We start from the raw sequence: 24,604 nt of genomic DNA, 5'->3' as shown, positions 1-24,604 counted from the left end.
GCATGTAGTAAGAAGACTTCAACGCAGAAAGCCACACGAACTATTTTAGTGCTAGTGTTCAATAATTGGAAGTGCAAAGGCAGAATACTGATTCCTTTATGCTAAAAATTCTCTTCAATTTGATCCTTGACCAATATAATTCCACTTATATTCGATTTTTAATTCTGTGAGATTCAGTTATTTATAACAACTATTCTTGATTGAAGATTTGTTTATTCTTCGAAGTATAAATTTTTATTTTAATATGTGGTCGTAGGCTAGCTTTAACTACATTTTGATTTGGACTGTAGGATCTGAGAAGGAACAGTTTTGGGCATAAGCCTGTTGTGGCTTCTCACATAAGTGTAATAATTGTACATGACTGAATAAATAAATAACAATGCGTTTACTTGGAGAATGAATCATTAACATTTTTCGGAAAATATCCAGTTCGCAAAGTACATCTCATTATAGCCTTCTATTAAAAAAAACAACAGGTTTGTTTGTAGCTATAAATAGAATCACTTCATACTGTCAGTTTTTCTCAGGGATATTTATTTAGTTGCAATGTATATAAAATTGGTACAATTTATTAGTTGAAACTTGATATAATCTATGCTAGCTAGCGCCTGTTCATTTCTTATCAATATTTATATGTGTTTGATCGAATCAATAAATATTAATCCAACCGATTCTGGATTTTTTTGTAATTTGTAAATAATGCTTTCAATGCAAAGTGAATATAGTAATATTGGTAACTATTGATACTACCAAAATTACATTATTATTTAATATTATTTATTATTTAATACATATTATTTAATTTATTATTTATTATTTACATTATTATTTATTATTTTATATTACATTATTATTATATTATTTATTGATACTACCAATATAACAATAGTGATATTGGTAGAGAGATAATACCACCTCGCCGTGTAGCTAAATGGTTGGAATAATACCATCCTATTATAGAACTAATCCAATTAAAATTGATTATACTAATTAAAAATCATAAAAATTTGTCATGGTCACCAACCTGCCAATCTGGGAGCAGGGTGCTCCATCGCTGCAGACTGCAGCTTTCTTGTAGGCATGTGTGGCCGAATTGGAGGGCGGGAGGGGTTCTTCGGGGTTGGGGGGTTCCTTGCGGACCAGGGCTCGTCGTGTTGGGTTGGCAGAACTGGTCAGGTAGTAGACAACCACGGCGGTCAGCGTCACTGAAGCTAGCAGGATTGCCAACCCCGCAAACAGGTGTTTGTTCTTTAGGCGGGACGATCTGTGGATGAACGAAGAATCATATTATTATTATCAAATTTAGTCAGGTTAGTAAGTAGTCATGTTTTAAATATGTAAAGTTAGTAGCATACTAAAGTTAGTGAACAGAGAAGAAAAGGAAACATAAAAATAAAAAATTCCAATAGGCTAGATTGATTTTAATATGGAAAATAGAAAGAAAGTATTGTATGTAAAATGTAATATGCTGATGGGTTTAAGATTATAAAAAATATTGTAATGAATTATTACTGATGTTTATAAATTTTGAAGGTTATTTGATTGTGCTTCTGTGTTGTGTTCGATTGTGTAGTCTCTAGTCTGACGGCTACGGCCATCTGAATTTCGTTACTTGTGTATGAACAGTCAAAGAATTAAAGAGCGACTCAAGTGGTGAAAATCGGAACTTACTGTATGTCAAACTCTCAAGAATTTCCTCATTGTAGAATAAATAAAGTAATGATTGATTGTGAATATATTATTATTATGTAAATGATTTTGACACTCCTCAATTAGCTATAAGCTAGAGGAGTAACTAAAAGCACTGAGTGTTTTATGATTGTAATGTAATTTGAAGAAATGAATAAATTGAATAAATTGAATTGAATATTATTATTTATTATCAATGGCGGAATGATTAGTGGATGGAGGAATTGTCAATGAGAATAATATTCATAATCAAATAGAATAAGGACTAAGCTGTCCCTGGACAGTCCATTTCATTAAAAATTATAATATAGTAAGCCTACCTACTTATAGCATCAGGCCACAATGTCTATGATGTGTTTATTCAAGTTGTGTTGGATAAGGAGGTAGAGATATTCTGCCAATAAACTTAAATGTCCAGGGACCCCTTAAAGTAACTTAAACAATGAGAAGCATAATATTTTCATAATTTCGATCATGTGCACGATAAAAAATGAAAAATATTCATTTTGAAAATATAAAATAATATTATTATTCATTTATCAAAGCATTACAATAATGGGATGAATTTTGTCACATTGTTTGATTATAATCTATGATGTATGAAATATTTGGAAAAAAAATTGAGAACAAATGAAAAAGAGTGATGAGTATTGTTATAATGTTGATAGAATTTTATTGTTTGAGTAAAATATAATATAACAAATAAGTATTTATAAAACGGTGGGGAAATCAGAGAATGACCAACCAAATGAATATTGTGTTTGATCTAAGTGATCTGTAATGAATAAAATATGAGATTATTATCTTTATTATTCAAGAAATGGGTAGAACCTTATTCAATTGGAAAACATTAAAAATTGAAAATATAATTCAGATTAATGTTTGACATGAAAAGGTAAAATTCAGATAGATATTGATGATGAATTTGTAAACCAATCGAACAAGTAAGCTAATTAGTAAAAGAAAGAATATTAATAGACTATAAATCATGAATAGTAGGTACCACAGACAAAATAAGTAATAATATTTTCTTCCTCAATGATAGTACATAATTTATTAGCAATTGAGGTGATGGATGATAACTGCTTCTAGAATAAGATAAAGTTATAGAAAAAAACCCAAAGATTTATAAAAAATAAACATTAGACTTATTCTAATACCTGAAACAAGTCTTAAAAATCGGTGCGGAATCCTAATTTCACAGGAAAATTTGCAAACTAGGTCAATAAAAGAACAATAGTTAACAATGTTAACTCACCAAAAGTTAGAAACAATATGAATAAACATAATGAATGTTTTTTTGGGTAAAATTTTTACATAAATTGTCATTCAGCTAAAAACAAAATTTCAATAGAGTTCCAGCGATTGAAACTTTTTATAAGGATGAAATAATTTGCTCAACAATATCAATGCATAAGAATATCTTATTAAATTTCAATTCATTTGAAGATTTTGTGACCTTTCCTTCAAGATATCAAGCTTTTAATTTCCATTCGAAGTTTTCATCTCAAACAGAAAGATGGAGGAATTCGTATTTTGTTACTTTATTGTTTACGAAAGTATAATATCTTTGGTAGTTGAAGCAATGAGAGAGGAATTCAATTATCATTCATGATTGCACAATTAAAATAATAATTTATTTTCAAAAAAGCTGAAATTCCAAAAGCTTTCCTCATGTTTGAAAGTTTTATATATATTATACAGTATGTAGTTTTCAACACACAGTATTGGATCGCTGAATGCACGATTATCCAAGTATTTCAGTTGAACATGGAATTCTAAATCCTACAGCAAAATTTACTAAATGATAACGTCATCAAAGTTGAATCATAAAGCAGTATATTGACTTTGTAATACGATTGCACAATGTACATTTATCAGAAACTGCCAAGCTGTTCCCAATTCAGAAAGGTTATCTACCTTTGTGAGTTATGAAACGAATTTTAATGATGAGTTTGTATTTGTATTAATATTCTATCACTCCTAACAAGTTTTTAATGCAGGCTGTTTATTTGAAGACAATACGAGTATTGTTAGAAATAATAGTCAGCACTTAGTTTAAAAAGAGTGATTGAAAATTTGAAGCAAAAAATGATATATTAATGGGATAATTTGTTGTGAGTCATACAAAAAAACTATAGATTGATTGGATATGTTTATTCATGCTGAACTATTGCATTTTCTTACAGAAACTAATAACGCTATACCTATAGTGAGGTCCAGGTTATAATGGCAGTGTTTAATTGTTGTCAATTATCAACATTGACCGAAAATAAGTTACGCATATTGCAAAAGATGATAAATTTGTATCCATGTATGTTTTATGTCGTGGAAATTTTATACTGATAAAACTTCATGAATGATTGACATCATGGTTATGGATTAGGTATATCAATACAGTGAAACAGTAAATCTACCAATGATCAGCATTGACACCAGAGCCATCAATGCTATCTATCACTTTCCATCAGAATTTCATTATTAGATTTAAATATTTTTCAATCAATTCTAAAAAAATGAGAGATTCAGCCATCTACTATTGTATATTGCAAATGAATAATTTTAATGTGATCAATAGTTCCAAAAAATATATTGATGTGGGAAATGAGCACTAATCCTACATTTTAATAAAAGATCCTATAATAATTAATATATTCCTAATTGTACAATATATTATTAGTTGTTTATGAAGAATATATATTATGTTTGTAAAAATTTCTCTGACGTATGATTTTCATCATAAGGATAGAGAAAATGATAGTTTAAAAAATGTAGATATCATCAGTAATATGAGCTGTAAAGCTGCGTTTTCACCAAAGTTATTAACAAAATGTTAATAACTTGATCCTTATAGATTCTATTTGATTTAACATAACTTATTATACACATATGTGTTTGTCAAGTTCTGTTCAATTTAATAGAATATATAAGGATTGGGTTATTAACATTTTGTTAATAACTTTGGTGTAAACGCAGCTTAAGAATTCTTCTACTGAAAATCACAGTTTGGTTCAATATCAGTTGACAGGCTTACATGAATGGAAACAGCTATTCAAGGTTATTAGAAAGTTGTCTTTGTTAACCTACCTACACTAATGTAGAATTAATAAACTACACATTGTTATTGACTGTGAATAGCATATACATTTATACCTACGTATACATCAGGACAGAATACTTATAATATGCAAATACAAAGACTTAGTATTATGTGTTCTAAAGGCATAGAGAATAGTTTCAAGTCAGAATAATTTAAATTTTAATAACATTATTCATCTAAAAACGTCAAATAAGAATTTCGACTTGAAGAGTTTGACTTAAATTCAAGGAGTTCAATACTAATAATTTGAGATCTCTTCGTCTAAATCGATGAAGAATTGATATAAAACTTTTTAATATAATAAATATAAACTCATTGCTATCAGAATAGGCCTATGTTGTAACTTATATTTATTCATTTATTTATTCATAATTTTTACAATCAATCTTGTATGTAACATTTATATGTAATTGACAGATGGCATGTTGTGTGAGTTTTAATAAAGCTCACATATACACAACTAAACGCCATGAATAACAATGATAAACATAATAATAAACGAAGAAGCACTGTTTGGGAGATAAAAACTAAGGATACTCCTTGTACTATTTTTCTCCCAAATTTAGATAACATATATTTTATTATAAAAAATATGTAAACTTGAATATTCAATCTGTCATACTAGATTATTAAAATATAAATGTATGTACCCTCTCATCTTTTTAATGTGATGAAGATGAACAGAAATAGGGTGAAAGAGGTTACTTGATTTCAAACTAAAATATATTCCCACAGTAAATTATTAATGTTAAACAAAATGCGCACTGCTGAAAACACGCGAATGAGAACATTCTCAAACAGAAAGTGAATGAACAGTTTTATTAATTTTCAGGGGGGTTTAGTTGTTCAGTTTATTAGGGTCAGTTATCTCATCCAGCTTAACAAGTCCAAAATCCAACATATAATTTCCAGTTTGAAAGCAGCAAGCAGTTGGTTTTCCGTAGTCGCTTTGAATAGTTATCGTTCCGGTTAAGTTAAGATACATACGCCTGCTACTGCCATTGGACGGGTGACCACTTGAGGAGTCGACTCTCCCAAATATCATTTATATAAGTTATTTATTGGAGATTTATTAAATCTCCAGCCGATTTATTGAATCTCCAGCCGGTGTTTCAGGTTTCATCTGAAGATGTAGGACCAATCACCATTCTTTCCTCCCCCCATGAACAAACCTGAGGCTTATGTGATCATCATCCTCATTAAGATCAGATACCAAAATGGGCAGTTTCATTTTTTTCATATTTCATTGAATTGGTTGAGAATATAATTTATTGTATGAACATCTTCATACAAACTATCCAAATACAGATATTGATGAGGAAAGACGAAAATAACAAATATAACGACAACATAACCTACTATAGTGAGATCCACCTCCACTTTATAATGGCAGTGGAAAAAGATGGGAGAACAGCGTTGCCGGATCTCTGCCTTGCCACTCCCTTCTTTAGAGGATAGCTGATACCGGTAGGCTATATCTGATGTATAATATTAACTGTTTATTCTTGTATGAATGAATCATAGTTTATTGATCAAAAAATAAGGGTGTTTGAAAAAGAACTCCCTAATTTTAGGTATAAATTTATGAAAAACTACATCAACAAGTACATACAATAAAAGAGAGAATCTTCAAGTTTTATTTTACTTCAGTACACTTCAAAATGGGATCCATTTGTTGCCCTTTGCACGTCGAGACGATATTAAAGTTCTCGTCATGTATTCACCTACATATCAGGTATAACTGTCCCAACCGCCGTGACGGTTCTTTCCCGTAAATCGTTCATGTCTCGGATTTTTCCACTGTTAACAACATTTTTATATGCCCCCAAAAGGAAAATTCCAGAGGGGTTAAGTCCGGGTTCCGTGGTGGCTAAGCAATTGGGCCAGCTCTACCTATCCACCTTCCCGGAAAGCAAGTGTCTCGAGCCGCGCGTACATGGTTATTGTAATGAGGAGGGGCGCCTTCTTGTTGGTGGGTCTGCAACTGCAGGGGCACAAAACTTAGACAGTTGCTGAATCAAATACCACAAACTAGAATAGCCTATATAACTTTTTACAGATTCTATGACACATTAAAACTAGGGAGTTCTGTTCCAAACACCCTGTATATTTTTATAATTTTTAAATGATTAGATACATTTTTATAATCGTGATTATAAATATTTTGTAAATTAATTAATGATATACTTCTACATTGTTGATAAATGATATTGCAGAGTTACAGAGCTAGTGAACGATAGCGTTATCTGCTTGGTCGAATGATAGACAAGGATAGCAACACCAATGTTTATCAAATAATGCCATTATAACGACGTGGACCTCACTAAAGAAAGCTATTCGAACATAACCTAGCATGCCGCAGCATTCAGGAATAAACTTTTCCTTTCAATATCCTAACACTCTACACATCCAAAAGGAATATATATTATTTGTCGAAAAATTAAAAACTCAAACTATTCCAAAACGTTGGCATTGGTTTATCGGGAAGCATTTTGATGCAACTGACAGTTTAAAGTGAAAATCTCACTGTAGATCTCACTAATTTACCTGCCACTCAGCAGCCTGTAGATCAGTCGACCATTGTTGTCAACCTTGGCACGAACCAATTTCTGCTGAGAACTCCTAGTCGACCGTTTATTAGTTCTTTGTCTAGTTGAAGCGTACGTCCTGCCCTTGTGACCGGCTTTGACGTTACCGAGGCTATATTCGAATAGTAGAGCCATAGTCTCAGCTCCATTACCTCACTACTCTCACCTCTAATTACGCGTGGAACTTCATTTTTAATCGATAATAATTAGCTAATTAATTTAATTAATTGAAATGTTTGGGATAAGCGGTATAGACAGAGTAGAAAAGGGGATGTAAGGGCTACATGATAAGAAATTGCCGGCTGGGTTTTTCTTGGTTATGTATCAACTCATGAACTGTCGAGGAGGTTGAGGGGTGATAGGGGTTGAAAGGAGGGGTTGTTGAAGTGCCGTCTAGATAGGGGATCGATTCAAGCAGACTTGCGTATAGCAAATGCCGTAGAAGATAGAAACCCTCATTCCTCCTATCAATTATTGTTCTCTCCTTCCTTTGTGTTGCGGCTATATACAGTACAGGGACATATTATCTAAAAACAGTACCGTACCTACAGCTAAAGTAACAAGAATTACATAGGCCTGTATGACATAGATAAAACAAAGTGAAATCCACTTTGAAATAGCAGCTTTTCCTCTATGAATAAAATCAACACTACCCATCCAACCAAAGCTGTCAGATTTAAATGTATATCTAAATAAAAGCAGAAGGTAATACAGATTAACCACAGATAGTGAAATGGAATTTCCACTTTAAGCTGTCAGTACTGATTGAATGGGAAGCATTGGTTTTATTTATAAGGAATGCTGACCAGTTTAAAGTGAATCTCACTATGATATAGTATAAATTATAATAAACATATAAATTAATAGTACATAAGAAGTTCTTTAAAAGAGTATTATATTGCTAATCGCAGTATTACTACCAAAGAAAGTGTTTTGAATTTCGGTAGGCCTACTTATAGTTTCAAAAACGAGAGTACCTAATATCATAGAGAAACGATAGCATAAGTAGATATCCCATGGTATAGGGCGTTTATGTCGCAACTTTTACTGTTATCCCAAGCCAATAGTTCACGTAGTTCTTTCCTATGCAGCTATGTGATGCTGGTAGTCTCTCAAATTGTGCCGTTCATACACTATCGTCCCAACAAAACAGTAAAAATTGACAATAATCGACAGTAATCGGCTTGAGATAACAGTAAAAGTTGCGACATAAATTCCCTATACCATGGGATATCTACTTACACTATTGTTTCTCTATGCTAATATTGTACTAAAAAGGCACACTATGTTGAAAATTGAATTCAATGAAAATAATTTGAGGACAATTCTCATGAAAGTGAAAATGAAAATGTTTTGTGTGTGGTATCTTACTTCATCTTTCTGTTTCCAGACTAAGCAAAACTAAACTATATAGTACCGTAGCCTATACGTATAGAGTATACTGTATAGAGTAAACTATACAGAAACACAACTCAATATAAGAATATAAAAATTGAACGATAGGCTACGGTACAAAAATAACATTATTAGATTACCTACATTCTAAGTAACGATTATTTTTGAGGAATCCATTTTCTCAAGGAAAATGCATCGAAATGCAAACATTGCCTCTCTCTACAAAAGCCAATTTTGAAAGTGCTAAGAACTTTATTTTAGAACACCTTAGAAGTGAAAAATGCACTTTGGTAATATAGTAGCAGTGACGATCGTTTCGTCCCGGTGTAAACTGCTAATAGTAAATGCATTTTTCATTTCTCAAATGTTTTAAAATTCAAATTTGGAATTAATGGTGGAAAAGTATAGATATGCAACACGGTGCTAAGAACGTTTTACGATACAGAATGCATTTTATAATTTTATAAGTGAAGAGATAGTAGCTAGAATTTAGTCATAGAATACCGGCGTAGCTTACCGTGCTCTAGAAATTATAAAAAACTCACTAATCAAGAAATGAAATTGGCCTACTACTGTACCGTATTTAAGCAATATTTAAATTTTTAGAATATTCTATTCCATATATAATGATCATTTTATTATACGTAGTGTAGCAGTAACATAAAATAAGTAAAGGCTAATAGACTACTCAATAACTGAAAATTTGCAGCAAAGCAATAATTGTTCATCACATTAATCATTATAATGTGATAGAGTAGGGAGGCGTACATTCAAAAGATAATCATGTTGCCAATAATTTGAGAATTGAACGCCATCTAGTAGTGAGAGCAAGTACTTATCTAGTACAATTTTCTCCCAAGCACTGCTGTGAATGTACACATACACAGTGACTATAGTCTATAGACACAGTAAAGAAAGAAGGAAAGAACAATATTTCCCTCTTCTTTACTGTAGACATTATTGATAGACTACGGTATCTGTAGATATAATATGTAGCATACTGTATTCATAGTCACGGTACATGATAAATGAGCACGTTTCTGTTTAATGCGTAATTTTTTGTTTTTCAAGCTCTGAGTTCATGAGAGATGAACATGTCTAAAAGCCTAATTTTAGTATTATGAATTTCTTCAACAAATAACAAATAGGCTTCTGCTATAATTCACTTATTACGATATATAATTTTCAAAGCCTATAACTACATGTACGAGCCTGTAAAGTAATTTTTGGAATTTTAAGCTATATAGAAGTTCTTTAAAAATTATTATTGAATTACCTAATTCAATTAGGGAACCGGTTTCCCGTTAGGGAACTTTGGATTATATACGGCGAGGTGGAACTAACCTTGGGTCTCTCCACCATTCAAAGCCATACGCTAATAATAATAATAATAAAAACCTAATTCAATTGATCTGGAAACCTATCTTGAAAGATTCAATTTCAAAAGTAGTTGATTTTCAGATTTATGGACGAATTAGATAAATCTTAACAATTTGAGAATCAATGTGCCTATAGACTGATAATATTGAGCTAGTGAAAACCAATATCTCCCTGAAGGTTCAGTATAAATCAGGTTATATGGATGTATAATGGATGAATTAATGAATCTAAATAAATTGAGAATCAATGGGTCTATTCAGTGAAAACCAAAATCTCTCTGAATGTATGCTATCGATGAATAATACATTATTGCAATAAAACCGTTGAGAAATCGCAGATTTCTAGATAAGATTCGCAGTTTTTTTTAATTCAGGGCACAATCACGAATTTTAAATCGATCAGCTACAATGCACAAGGACTTGATTCTGATGTTATCTTCATTTTTAAGATCAACTCAATTTTCGATCTCCCGACTCGTCATATTTTATTAGTCATAACAATATCAGGCACAGTTTACCGATACAGTTTTATATCTAGGCTATATATTACCGGTATATCTATAATCTAGAGTATTGAACATTGATATTTGAGCGAAATATTGAGCAAACTGTAGTAGAGTAATGCAGCGACGTAATAGAATATTGAGCAAAAATGCAAAATTGCACAATTATTACTGAAAATAACGGCAAAAGATTCCAATATAAATTCGAAATATTCTAAAGTTTGAGAAAAATAACATCAGATGTCATTATATCTGAGAAGTGTAATTCTTATTATTACAAAATTTCATTCGAATTCATACGAAGAGTCATTCTATAATATAGATCACGAAATTTTCTACATTTATGGTACTTCCATCGATTTAAAAAAGCAAATAAAAACATGTTTTGTGGAACTTAGAACTTCATATCAAATATTGGGATTATGTTAGAGAGTATGAAATTGAATGATTCACAGGAAAAAGTTGAATCTTACCTGAATTTTCCTCCATCCCCAACGACTCTGTACTTGGTGTCCGGCCGAGAGTTAATATTATCCGTGTCTTGAGTCATTATTTCACTGAACTTCAAGTTTTATTTGTGTTTTTTTTAACTAATATGACATAATAAACTTGCACAAAATATTCTGTCTTTATTTCTGTAAAACACACAAATGAACCTAAACATTGATAACTTTCCTATCAAGGTCAAATTGTAAAGGGACTGGGGTGACATAATTATTATATACTAGCCGTCAGGCTCGCTTCGCTCGCCATATCCGTCTAGCCAGGGGGCTCCGCCCCCTGGACCCCCGACTGGATCGTCCAAGAATGAGATCAGCAGGCTCGCTTCGCTCGCCTGCATTTTTTCATTTTTATCATATTATATTAGGACAATCCAGTCGGGGGTCCAGACTAAACGTCTGGCTAAAACAGATATGGCGAGCGAAGCGAGCCTGACGGCTAGTAATATAATATTCCCAGGATTGAAGTAGCAGTGCCCAATCAATTTTTCCGCGATAAATGCATTTAAATCTTCAACTTGGTACCAACCTAACAAAATCAACTCAACTTAATGCCAACCTGACAAAATTATTAATTAAGTTGCCAGTTAACAACTGTTTCGAAGAGGTACTCTATCTAGATTATAGTTCTATAGTAACATATGATATGGAAATTTCAATTCTAATTAAGAGATTGATTGATTGATTGATTGATTGATTGATTGAGTACTTTATTTATGTAGATTACAATATATACTGGCTTATACACTTATATACAATAGCTTACAATACAGCAAAGTTATAGATGAATTTACATAATATAGACTAAGAAAATAACTATTGAACTGTATATGATATGAAAAAGCAATTTGTAATATAATAACTGTAGATAATAATCATATTGTTATGCATCTACATAAATTGGCGGAGCTTTGGACATATCAATGTCCATTCTTTGGGAAGAATATTAAAAATATCCTCCCCACTAACTCTCTACCAAAACGTTAATTTCGTTATTTAAACTAAGGATTTATTTATTAATGGAAATATTGTAAAAGTTTTAATCAATATGAATATTGAAGAGAAAAAAAACAGAAAATTGATAAAGTAAAATAATTATATAGGTAGATATGATCAAATAATTGATTAATAAAATGAAGTAGGCTGAAAGTAGATCAGGGTTATCAAATTTCAGTAATATACAGCAGTATGCAGTGGATAATTGAAATAACATGAGTTTATATAATATATATATATACAATTCGTTCTATAAGATGGTTTAAAGGTTTATATTGGTGTAATGGGTGAGGGATGGTTGTCATGTGATCGTTCTAGGGCCGGACAGTTTCAGTCATTTGTTCCAAAATATGTTTTTTTAAAGTCAGGTTGAAGCTCGCTCGGCTCTCGATAGACCTGATAGAAACAGGAAGTGTATTCCATGCACGACAGGCACTGACTAAGAAGGATTTTGTGAAAATAGTAGTTCGATGATTGGGTATCCTTAAAGTACTTTCTCCGGTTCTAGTATGTGAAGCATCTATCCTCCTACCTTCAGAGACAAATTTGAAATCATCTTTAAAATAGTTCGGATTACCGTATTTCAAGATATCTCTAACAAGCTTGACTATTCGAAAAAGCCTCTGATCGGGAAGCTTCAATGTTGAACTAGCAATGTGGGCTGGGGTGATATGATCATGGCGTTGGAGAGAGTAGACGAAACGTAGACAATAATTTTGGCAACGCTGTAGTTTATCATTCAGAGTGACTTGCATATCATTAAGAACAGAATTACAATACATTAAATGTGGGAAGATGAGAGATTGAACCAATAATAATTTAATGTTTCTAGGGAGGACAGAGATTGGGAGAAGAAGAATATACATGCTAAAAGACGAACTTTAAACCCTTAAAAACAACCCTTAGAGTTGAAATATTGCCAAAAGAGTTCTTAGTGCGCCTCTAAAGGGCCAACTGAACATACCTACCAAATAAGAACATTTTTGGTGCGGTAGATTTTTAGATATGCGAGTGAGTGAGTGAGTGCCATTTCGCTTTTATATATATAGATTGACAAAGTGTGGAAAAAGTAGAAGTCATAATTAACTGCTACTTAGCTATAAAATGAGATTCACGTAGCAAACTCAGCACCTGATTAACATTGGTTTGCTATCCTTGTCATTAGGCAAAGTAGATATCTCTATCATTTTCCATCTCTGCACTGTTGATTTAATTGTTCAAAGAATATGCAGGAATATATATGAATAAGCAAGAATATAATATAATGAATATAATACAAGAATAAGACTACCAGAATATTAATTCAATCTCAATAATGAAAATTTATTATTAAATCATGTTAAGATATATTTTCTTCGGGAATATAATGAATTTTATAGAAAATTATCATTATTGACAAGAATCAACAAATCTCACTTAAAAAAATTTATTATTATAAATCATGTCAAGATATAGGCTATTTATTGAAGAACAAATAATATTTTTAAAAAATAATTGATTATTATTCACAAGAATCAACAATTAATATCGTATTATATCAGATATACCGGGATGAATTGAATCACAGCTCCATTACTACAAAAGTATCTACTATAGTATCATACTAGCAGTTTCCAGTATCTAGTACTATAGAAGGCGGTGGAAAAATAAACTTGGAAACAGTGCCATCCTATCATTTCCTCTGATTTTAAAACGGGAATGTTATTAGAGGTTGCTTTTATAGCATATTTATTTTTATTACTGTAGTGAATATTTGATAATTGAATGAGCTTTTAATGCAGGTTTATTGATTGAGGATCACATTTCACGAGATAATGAAACTCTTATTATAATCACTACTTCTTTTACGTACCGTAAACGCACAATTCACAATAAATTTTAGAAAAAATACGAAAATCAGCAACAAATTAAAATACGAAAGGCAAATTCCAAAGATATGAATGAAAGTGGAACAATCACCAAATTTGACACAATAAGGAGTATCGTAGAACGTTGACATCTCAATGAAGAACTAATATTATTTGAAAAGTGGACACTGCTCTAATAACATTAAAACGTGATGACATCTACATTTCTAAATATTGTTGAATAATGTTGAATATTGCTGAATATTAGTTAAAAACCGGTAGTAAATGCCTGTTTAACCTTATCAAATCGTGAAAACGTTGTTATTATACATGTCAAATTCATTCAATTATCAAATAACATCTCATATATAATTCGGCCAATCGTTGAGGCTACCAATTAATCATTATTGGCTTGGAGTTGTACATGACAACTACTGAAATTGAAGCTAGAAATGATTGATTGGTTTGAAATTGTACGTCAATTATTGAAATTATCTTGGTCATGTAAGTGCTCTAATATTCACCTAGCAATCTGATACAGTGAGATTCACTTCAAACTGTCAGCATTGGTTGAATGGGGAGCATTGATGTTATTTGGAAAGAATAATGACAGTAATAAGTGAATTACAAAATAATTATATCATCCCAGGAAATGAATGAAAATTGATTTGCCAGCAATAATTATCAAGTAGTTAGCAGTGTTATATCAGAAAGTACTTTACGGAGATTTTTTTTTTCAATTTTTTATGGTTAATTGAGATAAAATCAGAGTTAATAGAATAATAATGGGCTTCTTGTATTGCTTTTATTAGTGTTGAAACTCTTCCTTCATTCAAGCAAAGGGAAATAGAAACTACTTTATAATCCTCTTTGATTAGTCATCAGTGTGAAAAGTGAAGGAAACTGGAACTGATTAGGCTACCCCAGTGGATGTTCATCTGAGATTAATGCCTTGAATAGATCTAGGATTGTACTAGGAGATGACCTAGGATAGCTAATGGGAGATATTGATGAAGGTGTGTTTCGAACCAAACCTAGTTTTATAGGAAAGTAATAAGCTGGAATGATCGGAGTATGATCAGGGATAATAATTAATCTACGAGCTATGGAATCAATATAATGACTCAAATCAGTTAACAATTAAGTGAAATAAATTCTCCGGAACTAAAATAGTGTGATTCAGAAGTTTGTTCAGTTATTATTAGAGCTTTATTTTCACTGGGCGTACGTATAGGCTGGTCATAAAACAATTAACTAGTAGCCTACCGTAGCAATTCTTGTTATCACATATAATGATAGCTAAAAATGAGTCACAAGATAAGTTAATCTGAATGTTTCCATGATAATCTAAAGAGTTTATGCCAGCTTATATAAGCAACTAACGCTGAACATTAAATTTTATAGCTTCCAATAGTTACATAAACCTTGATTATCTTCAGACCCACGAATTAGCCTTTTAATAACCTCTCATGAAAGAGTATTACAGAGGTTCACTGAACTTTGCAAAAAATAAATCCAGGGTCTATGTAAAGAGCAGACAATCAACGAGATGTAATAAGCTTCTCAAATATCATTTCAAAATCTTACCGTGGGACATTTGAAAAATATAAATATACTTTTTTCCATAAATAAACAGAGATTCATAAAATATATTATTGAAATCTATTGAATTAGACTCAGACATCTCTCAACACAGAAGTACTATCAAATTTGGAATATGTGTTTTTTGATTTGGGATGTAACTGGAAAATGTTTTGTTTTTTTAGATTGGGATGTAACTAGAAAATGTGAAACTAAGTGAAATATAACCTAGATACATTTGGACTGTTGTATTTATAAATTAGAATTGAAACCGTTTAGGGTTTCAGCCTGTGAAACAGTTGTATAATTCTGTATGATTGAATAAATAACTTCTGCTTTGGCCTATGTAGCCGGGAGACATTGCTGTATACGGCATGCAAAAACTGAGCTTCAAATTGAGAATTCAAAATCCACTCATAATGTAATGCGCAATAAAACTTCCATTTTAAGGTTGGAATACATTCGTAATCTTGCCTATGAATTACTTCATAAGAAATTCATGCCCAAAAAATACTTTTTGTTCTTAAACCTTTAGAACTATTTGATGAACACATAGGCCTACAATACATAAATATTGACTCTTTGAATGTTTTTGATTTTTGTATTGTCTTATGAATGCATATGCATAAATATATTGAATAAATAAACAAACTATATATACCATTCCGCCGAATAAATAGAATTAATACACGTGATTTTCATACTACGAGCATAAAAATAACTCTAGCAAAACAATCAATAATTAACAGACTAGCAGTCTGCTTCATCCATAGTTATCAAATTTGGAAAGATAATAATCACACTGATAATTTCTACAGTGAGGTTCATTCTAAACTGTCAGCATTCTATATAAATCATATAAACTATTTCCATTCAACCAATAATGACAGTTTGAAGTGAATTTCCCTACAGCAACTGTTCAAACACTCATCACGCTTATTATTGCAGCCAAAGCTTGTAACTAAACTATAGTACCATTCACTCCAGGCTGTGAACATTGTGAGTGCATTGATACAAAGAATACAATATATTTTTCATCGTCCATAATATAATAAAGGAAAGAATCGGCTTATATGTGTAGGGGAAGGGAAATTCACAAAAATGACGACGCATAATCACGTCTGAACTACCGTACTCAATTTATCAACTTAAAGTTCTGCATATAGGCTATAGATTCTTAATTTACCGAGGATGGTTATTCTCCATTACATCTTCATCAGATTCTTCTTCTTCAGATTTCATTACGTCAAGTTTTTAATAAGCTTCTAAATTTAAAAATTTACTTTGTGAAAATAATTGAGAACTGAGAATTTTGTGAAGTGAACGACTACAAGACTTGACTTATTTCGGACTATCTATTTGTAATCTTATCTAAATTTGGGAAAGGAATAGCACAAGGTTACCTTATTTTCTATCTCCCTATCATTTTCGATGATGTATTTATTGTATGAATCAATAAAGAATAGACAATAATCAGACCCTTGCGGAGCACAGGTTACCTGCTAGTAAGATAATATTAATAATGCTAACAGTTTGAAGAGAATCTCACAATAGATTTATTTCATGACAGGAGTAAATTAGAACCAGTGACTAATTAAAAATGTATTGTGCATTATTTTTAATACTATAGAAGTGCAAATTCCCAAGATTCAACCCCAACCCTGATTCTACCTGCCTATTACATGGCAAACCATAGTTGGCTAGGTATTTTTCCTCCTTTCTTTCTTTTCAGTACACCCCACCATGAAGCCTGTTTTTGTATTTTATTAGAAATTTATTTTTGATTGTGATTTTTTTGTGTTTTGATTTCTTTTATGTATGTTGTATTGTGTTGATTTGAATAAAATTGATTGATTGATTTATATAAAAGATAGGTCGTCACTACGTCATGTTAAGCACTACCAAACTTTTTTGGAACTCCCCCCTCCCTATAAGCCAAGAATTTCAAGAACGCAGTCTGCTTCATAAACCTTCCCCCCCCCATAAGCACCTCTGTAATCTCTATGTTATCATAATAATGTATAACTATCCTGAAAGCGATCCACATATTTATGTAAAGGAAAATGAATCAATCTAACCTTCAAATGATCATAATGGAACCTTATATTCAATCTGTCATGAAGGAATACGGTACAGTATATTATGTCACATTATAGATGATAAGATTCATAAGGCATTAGGACAAGAATAATAGTAATAATTCATTTCATTTGAACCATGGATTCATATAGGCATGAATATAAGATCTTGTCAAGCATAAATACACGCGGTAATAAAAATAAAAAATTGAATTAAAACGCGGTAATACCGACCAAACAAGATGTAAAAGTTTGGTCTCAGTATTAAGATTAATAATCGAACAAATAATATTTTTATAAGTTATAAAATTAAATATTTATCTAAGAATGAGTGTTTTGATTAGAACACAAAACGGTACAGTATAAACTATATGAAGAGAGAAAACTGTACAACTAGAATAGAACCTAATTCACTCTAGCTCATGTGTGAGTTGTAACAGAAATAAAGCTACGATACCTTAATAAAACTTAATCTACTATCACTTTTGACGATGAAAAATGAACGTGAAAATGACGAATAATACGTAACGCTACGAACGATTATCACGTAACACCACGTGGTTGAAGAGCCGACAACCGTCACGTCTAAACGCTACGAAGGCCGGGAGAGAACTGACCGTCTCAATCTCAATTCTCAATAGTACTGTAGGTAACAGAGCCTTCCATGAGCCTAACGCTAACCTAACCTTATTTTGCGAAGCTGCTCCAAATTTAAGCGCTATGGAAGCCGGTGACTTTTTCATACTATAAAGTGTGATTCACTTCCGGCTGGCAGCATAAGTTGAATCAGAAGTATATTGATGTTTCTATGAGGAATGCTGAAAGTTTGAAGCAGAGATAGGGAAGATGTTAGTAAAAGTTAGAAGAACAAAGTTATTGGAAGAAGTACTAACTTCTATCTGGTTTGAAGAGACGAATTTCACTATAGACACAACTATGAACATGTTGCTGAATATCCACAGCAGACACAACACACAACACAGTAGACACAACAGCTGAATATCCATTCTGAATATCCATATCCAAAAAATTTTGTAGCTGTAATACTAATAATACATATGATAGGAGCTTTTAACGTGAAATAAAAATAAGTTTTCCTTCAACTTGGGATAAGGGAATGTTTTTGGAGAAGAGACTTAAAACGATAAATGTTTTGAGAAGAGGGTATCAAGCTTTTTTCCATCATCATAACCAGAGAGATTATGATAAGGAGATAATGGACAGCCCACTGTTACTTATGTAGTAAGACAGATTAACTTGTTCCATCTCTTCAAAAGGCCAACGTATAGGCTACAATGACAAAGCTTGGAAAGTGCACAGGGGTGCCCCCTGGAAAATGCCAAATCCATGGAAACACTCTCTCTAATCTTAGAAAAAGATTAGATTAGATTCTACCTTCTACCCCCACACCCTATACAAGAAATGTCGTTTTAAACTGCTGACTTTATTGGGACCCCCAAGGTTTGTTTTTGAAAGAACACCCGCCTCCAAGAATTTCTAGAACGCATGTCTGTGTCCAAACCCACACCTCTGTAGACACTTCTGGAGTATATTTGAATTGTCTATTGAATAACGATGAGTAAGTTCATATGATTTCAATATCCTGAATCATTTCTTGTACCGTATACTTGCCTACCTCAAACTTTCCTTGCTGAGGATGATGCTCTTAGGAGCCCCAGACTTGTGCGTTAGTGAGTAATGGGAGAGATGATGATGAGTTAATGCGATTATGGTAAGTATTGAATCACCGAGAAGTTATATAGAAACTCATAGATGTAAAAATTAGTATAGCTAGCCTGAAGCAGTAACCTTCCAACAACAACATCAAATGAATGAATTAACAACATTTATGAAAAAAAATAAGCATTACCCAAAGCAAGTCACTTATTTAATCTGAGTGATAAGGACGACAAACGCTTCCTCAATACCTCAATACAGTTTATCCTGTATTTTGTTGATTCTCTCCCAATCATTTATTTGATGTTGTGATTGTGGAATAAAATGAATAAATAAATACACTTCCTCAATAACTCTAAAAATTCTAAAACTCCAATACTATGTAGTAGCCTATCACCGAGCTATATTAGACTACGTACGGTACCTATAATTTCGAGCCATCAGTTTTTACTGTCTCGCCTGCGCTTGTAAATAGGCCTATAATTGACAATTATATTATATAATTTAATTGGTGTTTCTCTTTTATATAATACTACTGTATAATAATATAATAATGCAATAACTTTTATAGAACAGGTACCAAGTCATGATCCAGTCTCCTGATATTGATACAACAATTATATTATTATAACGTTAAAAAGTAAATTCGTATGGCTTTTATTAGTGGGGAGTCCCTTGGGGGAAGGTCCCACCGCCTGAATATATAATTTAAGCCGTCAATGGGCCTTACGACTGTCATACTTCAGCCGGGACCGACAGTTAACGTGCCCATCCGATAACACGGGAGTGATCTGGTTAAAAAACTTTTGGTATTGAGAGGGTTTGAACCCGGGATCTCTATGCTGCTATTATAACGTTGACACAGGATAATATACAGCAAGTGGGCTATGCCATGCTACATTGATACACAGCTTCGAAGGTGAAAGTAAAACCGTTGACCTAAATTCTAAAACCTCTACTCCATTATTTTACGAAGGACAAGATAGTGTGACAATTAAACACCCTTCAAATACTGGTCGCATGATCTAATGTGTGAAGTTCTCAATTATACGGGAACTAGCTACAAATTTGTGTAAACTAGTAGGAGAAAGACTAAACTGTCACACAGAAATTCAGTTTGAGTCTTAAAACCGCTATCTTCTGAACACTGCCAATAATAATGAATAATTGTACTACAGACAATAGAGAAAATCAAATATTAAATAAAAATACTAAGAAATTATCAAAAACCACAAATTTATTGATAGTTAGAAAGACCGATCAATCAGTCAATAGTCTGATAGTCAATCAGAGATTGACAATGGTGTAAAAACCGAAACCGGTCTTTCTAGCTATCAATAAACCTGTGTTTTTTTACAATTTCTTAGTATTTTTATTTTATATAAATAATTACCACAATATCAACTTCTCAACTACACAAAAAGTGAAAAGAATCAAATAATTGAGTATAAAACTCAAGGAGTATTATTTTAATATCATTGTCTCTGTACTCCCTACAAGAGTTTTCTGATCACACTATAGGTTTATGACTGTTGTTTATCACTTTTTGCTATTTCTATAGGAGGTTTAAGACTATTTTCTACAACTTCTTATGTTATGTTTGTTTGTATTATATTGACGCCGTTCCTGATGTACCTGTACATGATTATGAATAAAGATTTTTTCAATTCAATACTACAGTGAGATCCACTTTAAAAGGTCAGTCTCCCTAATTATTTACTTATTTAAAATACTTTACATGAAAATAATAGTTCAACTGGGAGATATTTACAGCTTTACGCTAAAACAAACCTCATTCACCTCGAAAGTATGATACGAATTTAGTTCTTTAGAAATAATATCAATGTTTATCAATGCTTCCCTTTCAAACAATGTTAACAGTTTTCAGGTGGATCTCACTCTAATCTGAACTATATTTATGCGAGCTCACGATCCAGTCTGACAAATCGGAACACATTAATGTTGATATTTGCCTTAACGATGCAACAGCCTTCAAGAGAACCACATAAATTTGCTTATAACTGCCTTCAATCCGTTTCTAATTAGGATGGAAAAATTATGGCAAAACTCACATGACAATTTTTTTACTAAGAGCTTATTTTTTATGGTTTAATCCAATTGTCGTTTTATGTAATTGGAGTTTATGCGATTTTTTAATAGACCACCACAAATTTATTTTGAGCATTAGCTGAGATAAAATATTATTATCTTTGAATATAGGATGATTAAATTATCTAGGATAGCGTTATTCGAGTGAGCTCGAATTTACATGAGCACACCTTTGTTATAACTGTCTTTCGAGTTGGTATTATGGGTCAATATATTTTATTCATGATCCTGGTCCTCCCTATTACTAGCGCTACCATACAACAATGAAATATTGGTTAAAATGTGCACTATTAATTTTAGAGAATCGATTTATTTGAATTTATCGATTTATATCGATTCACAGTCCATGCTTCTCTGCATATTTGACATATCATTTTTGGTAGAATATCAACTATATGTGGATGATTAAGGTGCGAATTGTTCAGTTTCTACAAGTTTCTACTCCTATGTTGGCAGTCGATGGAAGTTGAGTAAGAGATAATTCAACCAATCAAAAGCTCACCAATGAGAGAGTAGCGATGCGTCTTCATGACAACAGCCAATGAGAGTCGAGTAATAGAGAACTCAACCAATCACAAGCTAACCAATAAGAGAGTAGCAGTTTTGTAGAAAGTGCGGCAGTGAATGGAAGTTGAATAAGAGAGTTTAACTATCACAAGCTAACAAGTAAGGAAGTATCAATTTCATATTCATGACAAGAGAATATGGGATTGCAGTAGGATAAATTCAACCATCACGAGCTAACCAATATGAGAGGGTCGGAATATCATGGAGAAATCGATCGCGATAATTTATTAAAGTACTAGCAGGTAACACGTGCTCCGCAAGGATATGTTAAAAGCACAAATAGATTGAATTCAGTTGTTTCATAGTTCCAAGCTGATATCAAAAGTATTAACAACTGTATTAATATACAATGGAAAACTATTTGATTGGGCTTTTATCTTGAGTTAACTTCTTATCATAAATTGATTTTTTTCAATAATTAAAATTATTGACCGAGCGAAGTGAGGTCTAAGATTCAAGTTGACGGTTTGGCATTTCTCTTAAGGTTTAAATGTTTAAATGTTTATATGTTGCGCATTTACGGCGAAACGCGGTAATAGATTTTCATGAAATTTGACAGGTATGTTCCTTTTTTAATTGCACGTCGACGTATATATTCGTATATATACATCGACGTACAAGGTTTTTGGAAATTTTGCATTTCAAGGATAATATAAAAGGAAAAAGGAGCCTCCTTCATACGCCAATATTAGAGTAAAAATCAGACTATAGAATTATTCATCATAAATCAGCTGACAAGTGATTACACAGATGTGTAGAGAAGCCAGTCTATTGCTGTATTTCCATAAGGTCTATAGTTTCAATCAGGTACTTGTGGATGAGAATACTGCATGAGGTCTACTGTTCACAGAGCTACTAGTAATTGATTAATTAAAATGAAAGATGAAAATAGGCCTATGACCACACTCGGTAAATTAAGAATCTTTATGCAAAATTTCAAGTTAATCAGTTTAGTAGTTCAGACGCGATTATGTATCAAACATGTATCTCGTATCCCATCCATGCAAAAGCCGATTCCATCCTTTATAACAAACAGTATTATAGGAAAGATATATAGAAGAAGAGGATATAAATAGAAGAAGAATAAGAAGATACTGTAGAAGAAAAACGGTTGAATACACTATTCAACAGTAATGTTTCAAGTATAACAAACTAGAAGCTTCACGAATTGAGAACTTCATAAACTGAAAATTTGACGTACTGTAACTTGGCGAACTGGAAATAGGCCTATAACCATTCTTGGTAAATTAAAAATCTTTATTCAAAATTTCAAGTTAATTAGTAGTTTAGACATGAGTATGCGTAATTCCTATATTTCCTATCCCGTACATGTATAAGCCAATTCTTTTCTTTATAATATAATATTCTTTTCTGTAAGAATAAGAATGATTTTTATTCCTTTAGTGCATACGAACAATGCTATCGGGAACGTCAAAATATACATTATAAATACATCATAATAAAATAACAGAATAATAGAATAAATTTTTCACTGTATAATAGATGAAACCTCAGTTAGGCTATGATGCGTCATTTAAAATTATTCAAAACCATGAATTGAATAAAGAAACGATTTACTGTCACATCAACTGAATCATTTCTCATATTCTGGGAAAAACCTGTATTTCCCCAAATTCACAATCATGTAAAATTCAAATCAGCAAACATTCGTACGCAAAAGCGGTCGCGAAAAAATAAAAAACGTGAACCAAACCAGACCTCTTAAAAACAGGAAACCTCGTGATCAGTATTATTTAAGTGGATGATGAAATATCAATGAACCTGAGGCTCAGAACACGAGAATAATTTTAAAATCGCAGCGATAAAAAGCGAACATCTACAATTTCACGCTACAAAATTGAGATTCCTAATGATGGTTCCTTTAATTCACAGGTTAGGAGATGGTTCTTGAGAATTCATGAAATTATATATTTATACTGCTGTGCAAAGAGTTAACTATATTTGCTATGAAATAAAGGTATAGGAGAACAAGAACATAAATACAGTTCACTATAGATAGCAGAAACAAGTAATATATAAGATGTGAAGGTAATTTCTTGTAAATACAGGTTGGATGATGGTTCTTCAACATTCAGTACATATTTATACACAATAGTAGAGTAGAATAGAAACGTATTTATTTATACTGCAATGCGCAAAGAATTAACTATATTCGCTTCCTATGAGTTAAAGGCATAGAGCAACATAAAAATAGTTCAATATACATAGTAGATACCAGTTCTATTCTATATTTATGCTGTGTACAGATAAATACAGGTTGGATGATGGTTCTTTGAAATTCGGTACATATATACAGTACTAAAGTAGAATAAAAACGGAATTCACTATATTTACTGAAAAATTTTATACAGATATAGAGCAACGTACCAACAGTTCAAGAGCTATAGTGACCTTAAACTGTCATTATTTCTTACATATAACATCATCAATGCTTGTGATTCAGCCAATGCTGACAGTCTAAAATGAATCTCAACATATCATTTTAGTTGGCAGTTACAATACCGTGAGAGATGAACCTGGTTTTATAGAGTGGACTTTGAGAAACATTTTTTTTAGATTTTTTGCAACTCGTGA

At 31.9% G+C, this 24,604-nt stretch overlaps 1 protein-coding gene across 7 annotated transcripts in view; it reads right to left on the bottom strand.

The window, feature by feature from the left end:
- Nucleotides 1-24,604, bottom strand: part of LOC111053586 (glutathione hydrolase 1 proenzyme) — an 82,576-nt gene that overhangs the window by 30,835 nt on the left and 27,137 nt on the right. Inside the window, exons 1-3 of one of the 7 annotated variants that reach the window (XM_039437195.1) lie at nt 18,114-18,270; nt 11,128-11,289; nt 1,025-1,264 (exon numbers count right to left, since the gene is read on the bottom strand). In XM_039437195.1, the coding sequence (XP_039293129.1) occupies nt 1,025-1,264; nt 11,128-11,204 (317 nt within the window). In that variant the 5' untranslated portion in view covers nt 11,205-11,289; nt 18,114-18,270. Of the gene's footprint in view, nt 1-1,024; nt 1,265-7,336; nt 7,723-11,127; nt 11,311-13,697; nt 13,888-18,113; nt 18,271-24,604 lie in introns of those variants that run through there. The other 6 variants (XM_039437196.1, XM_039437198.1, XM_039437199.1 and 3 more) reach the window with 6 other exon arrangements.

This window comes from Nilaparvata lugens, chromosome 10 (assembly GCF_014356525.2).
Source record: "Nilaparvata lugens isolate BPH chromosome 10, ASM1435652v1, whole genome shotgun sequence".
NCBI classification, from domain to species: Eukaryota; Metazoa; Arthropoda; class Insecta; order Hemiptera; family Delphacidae; genus Nilaparvata; species Nilaparvata lugens.
The sequence above is the reverse complement of the archived record's forward strand: the minus strand, read 5'-3'. Positions and strand labels throughout refer to the sequence as shown.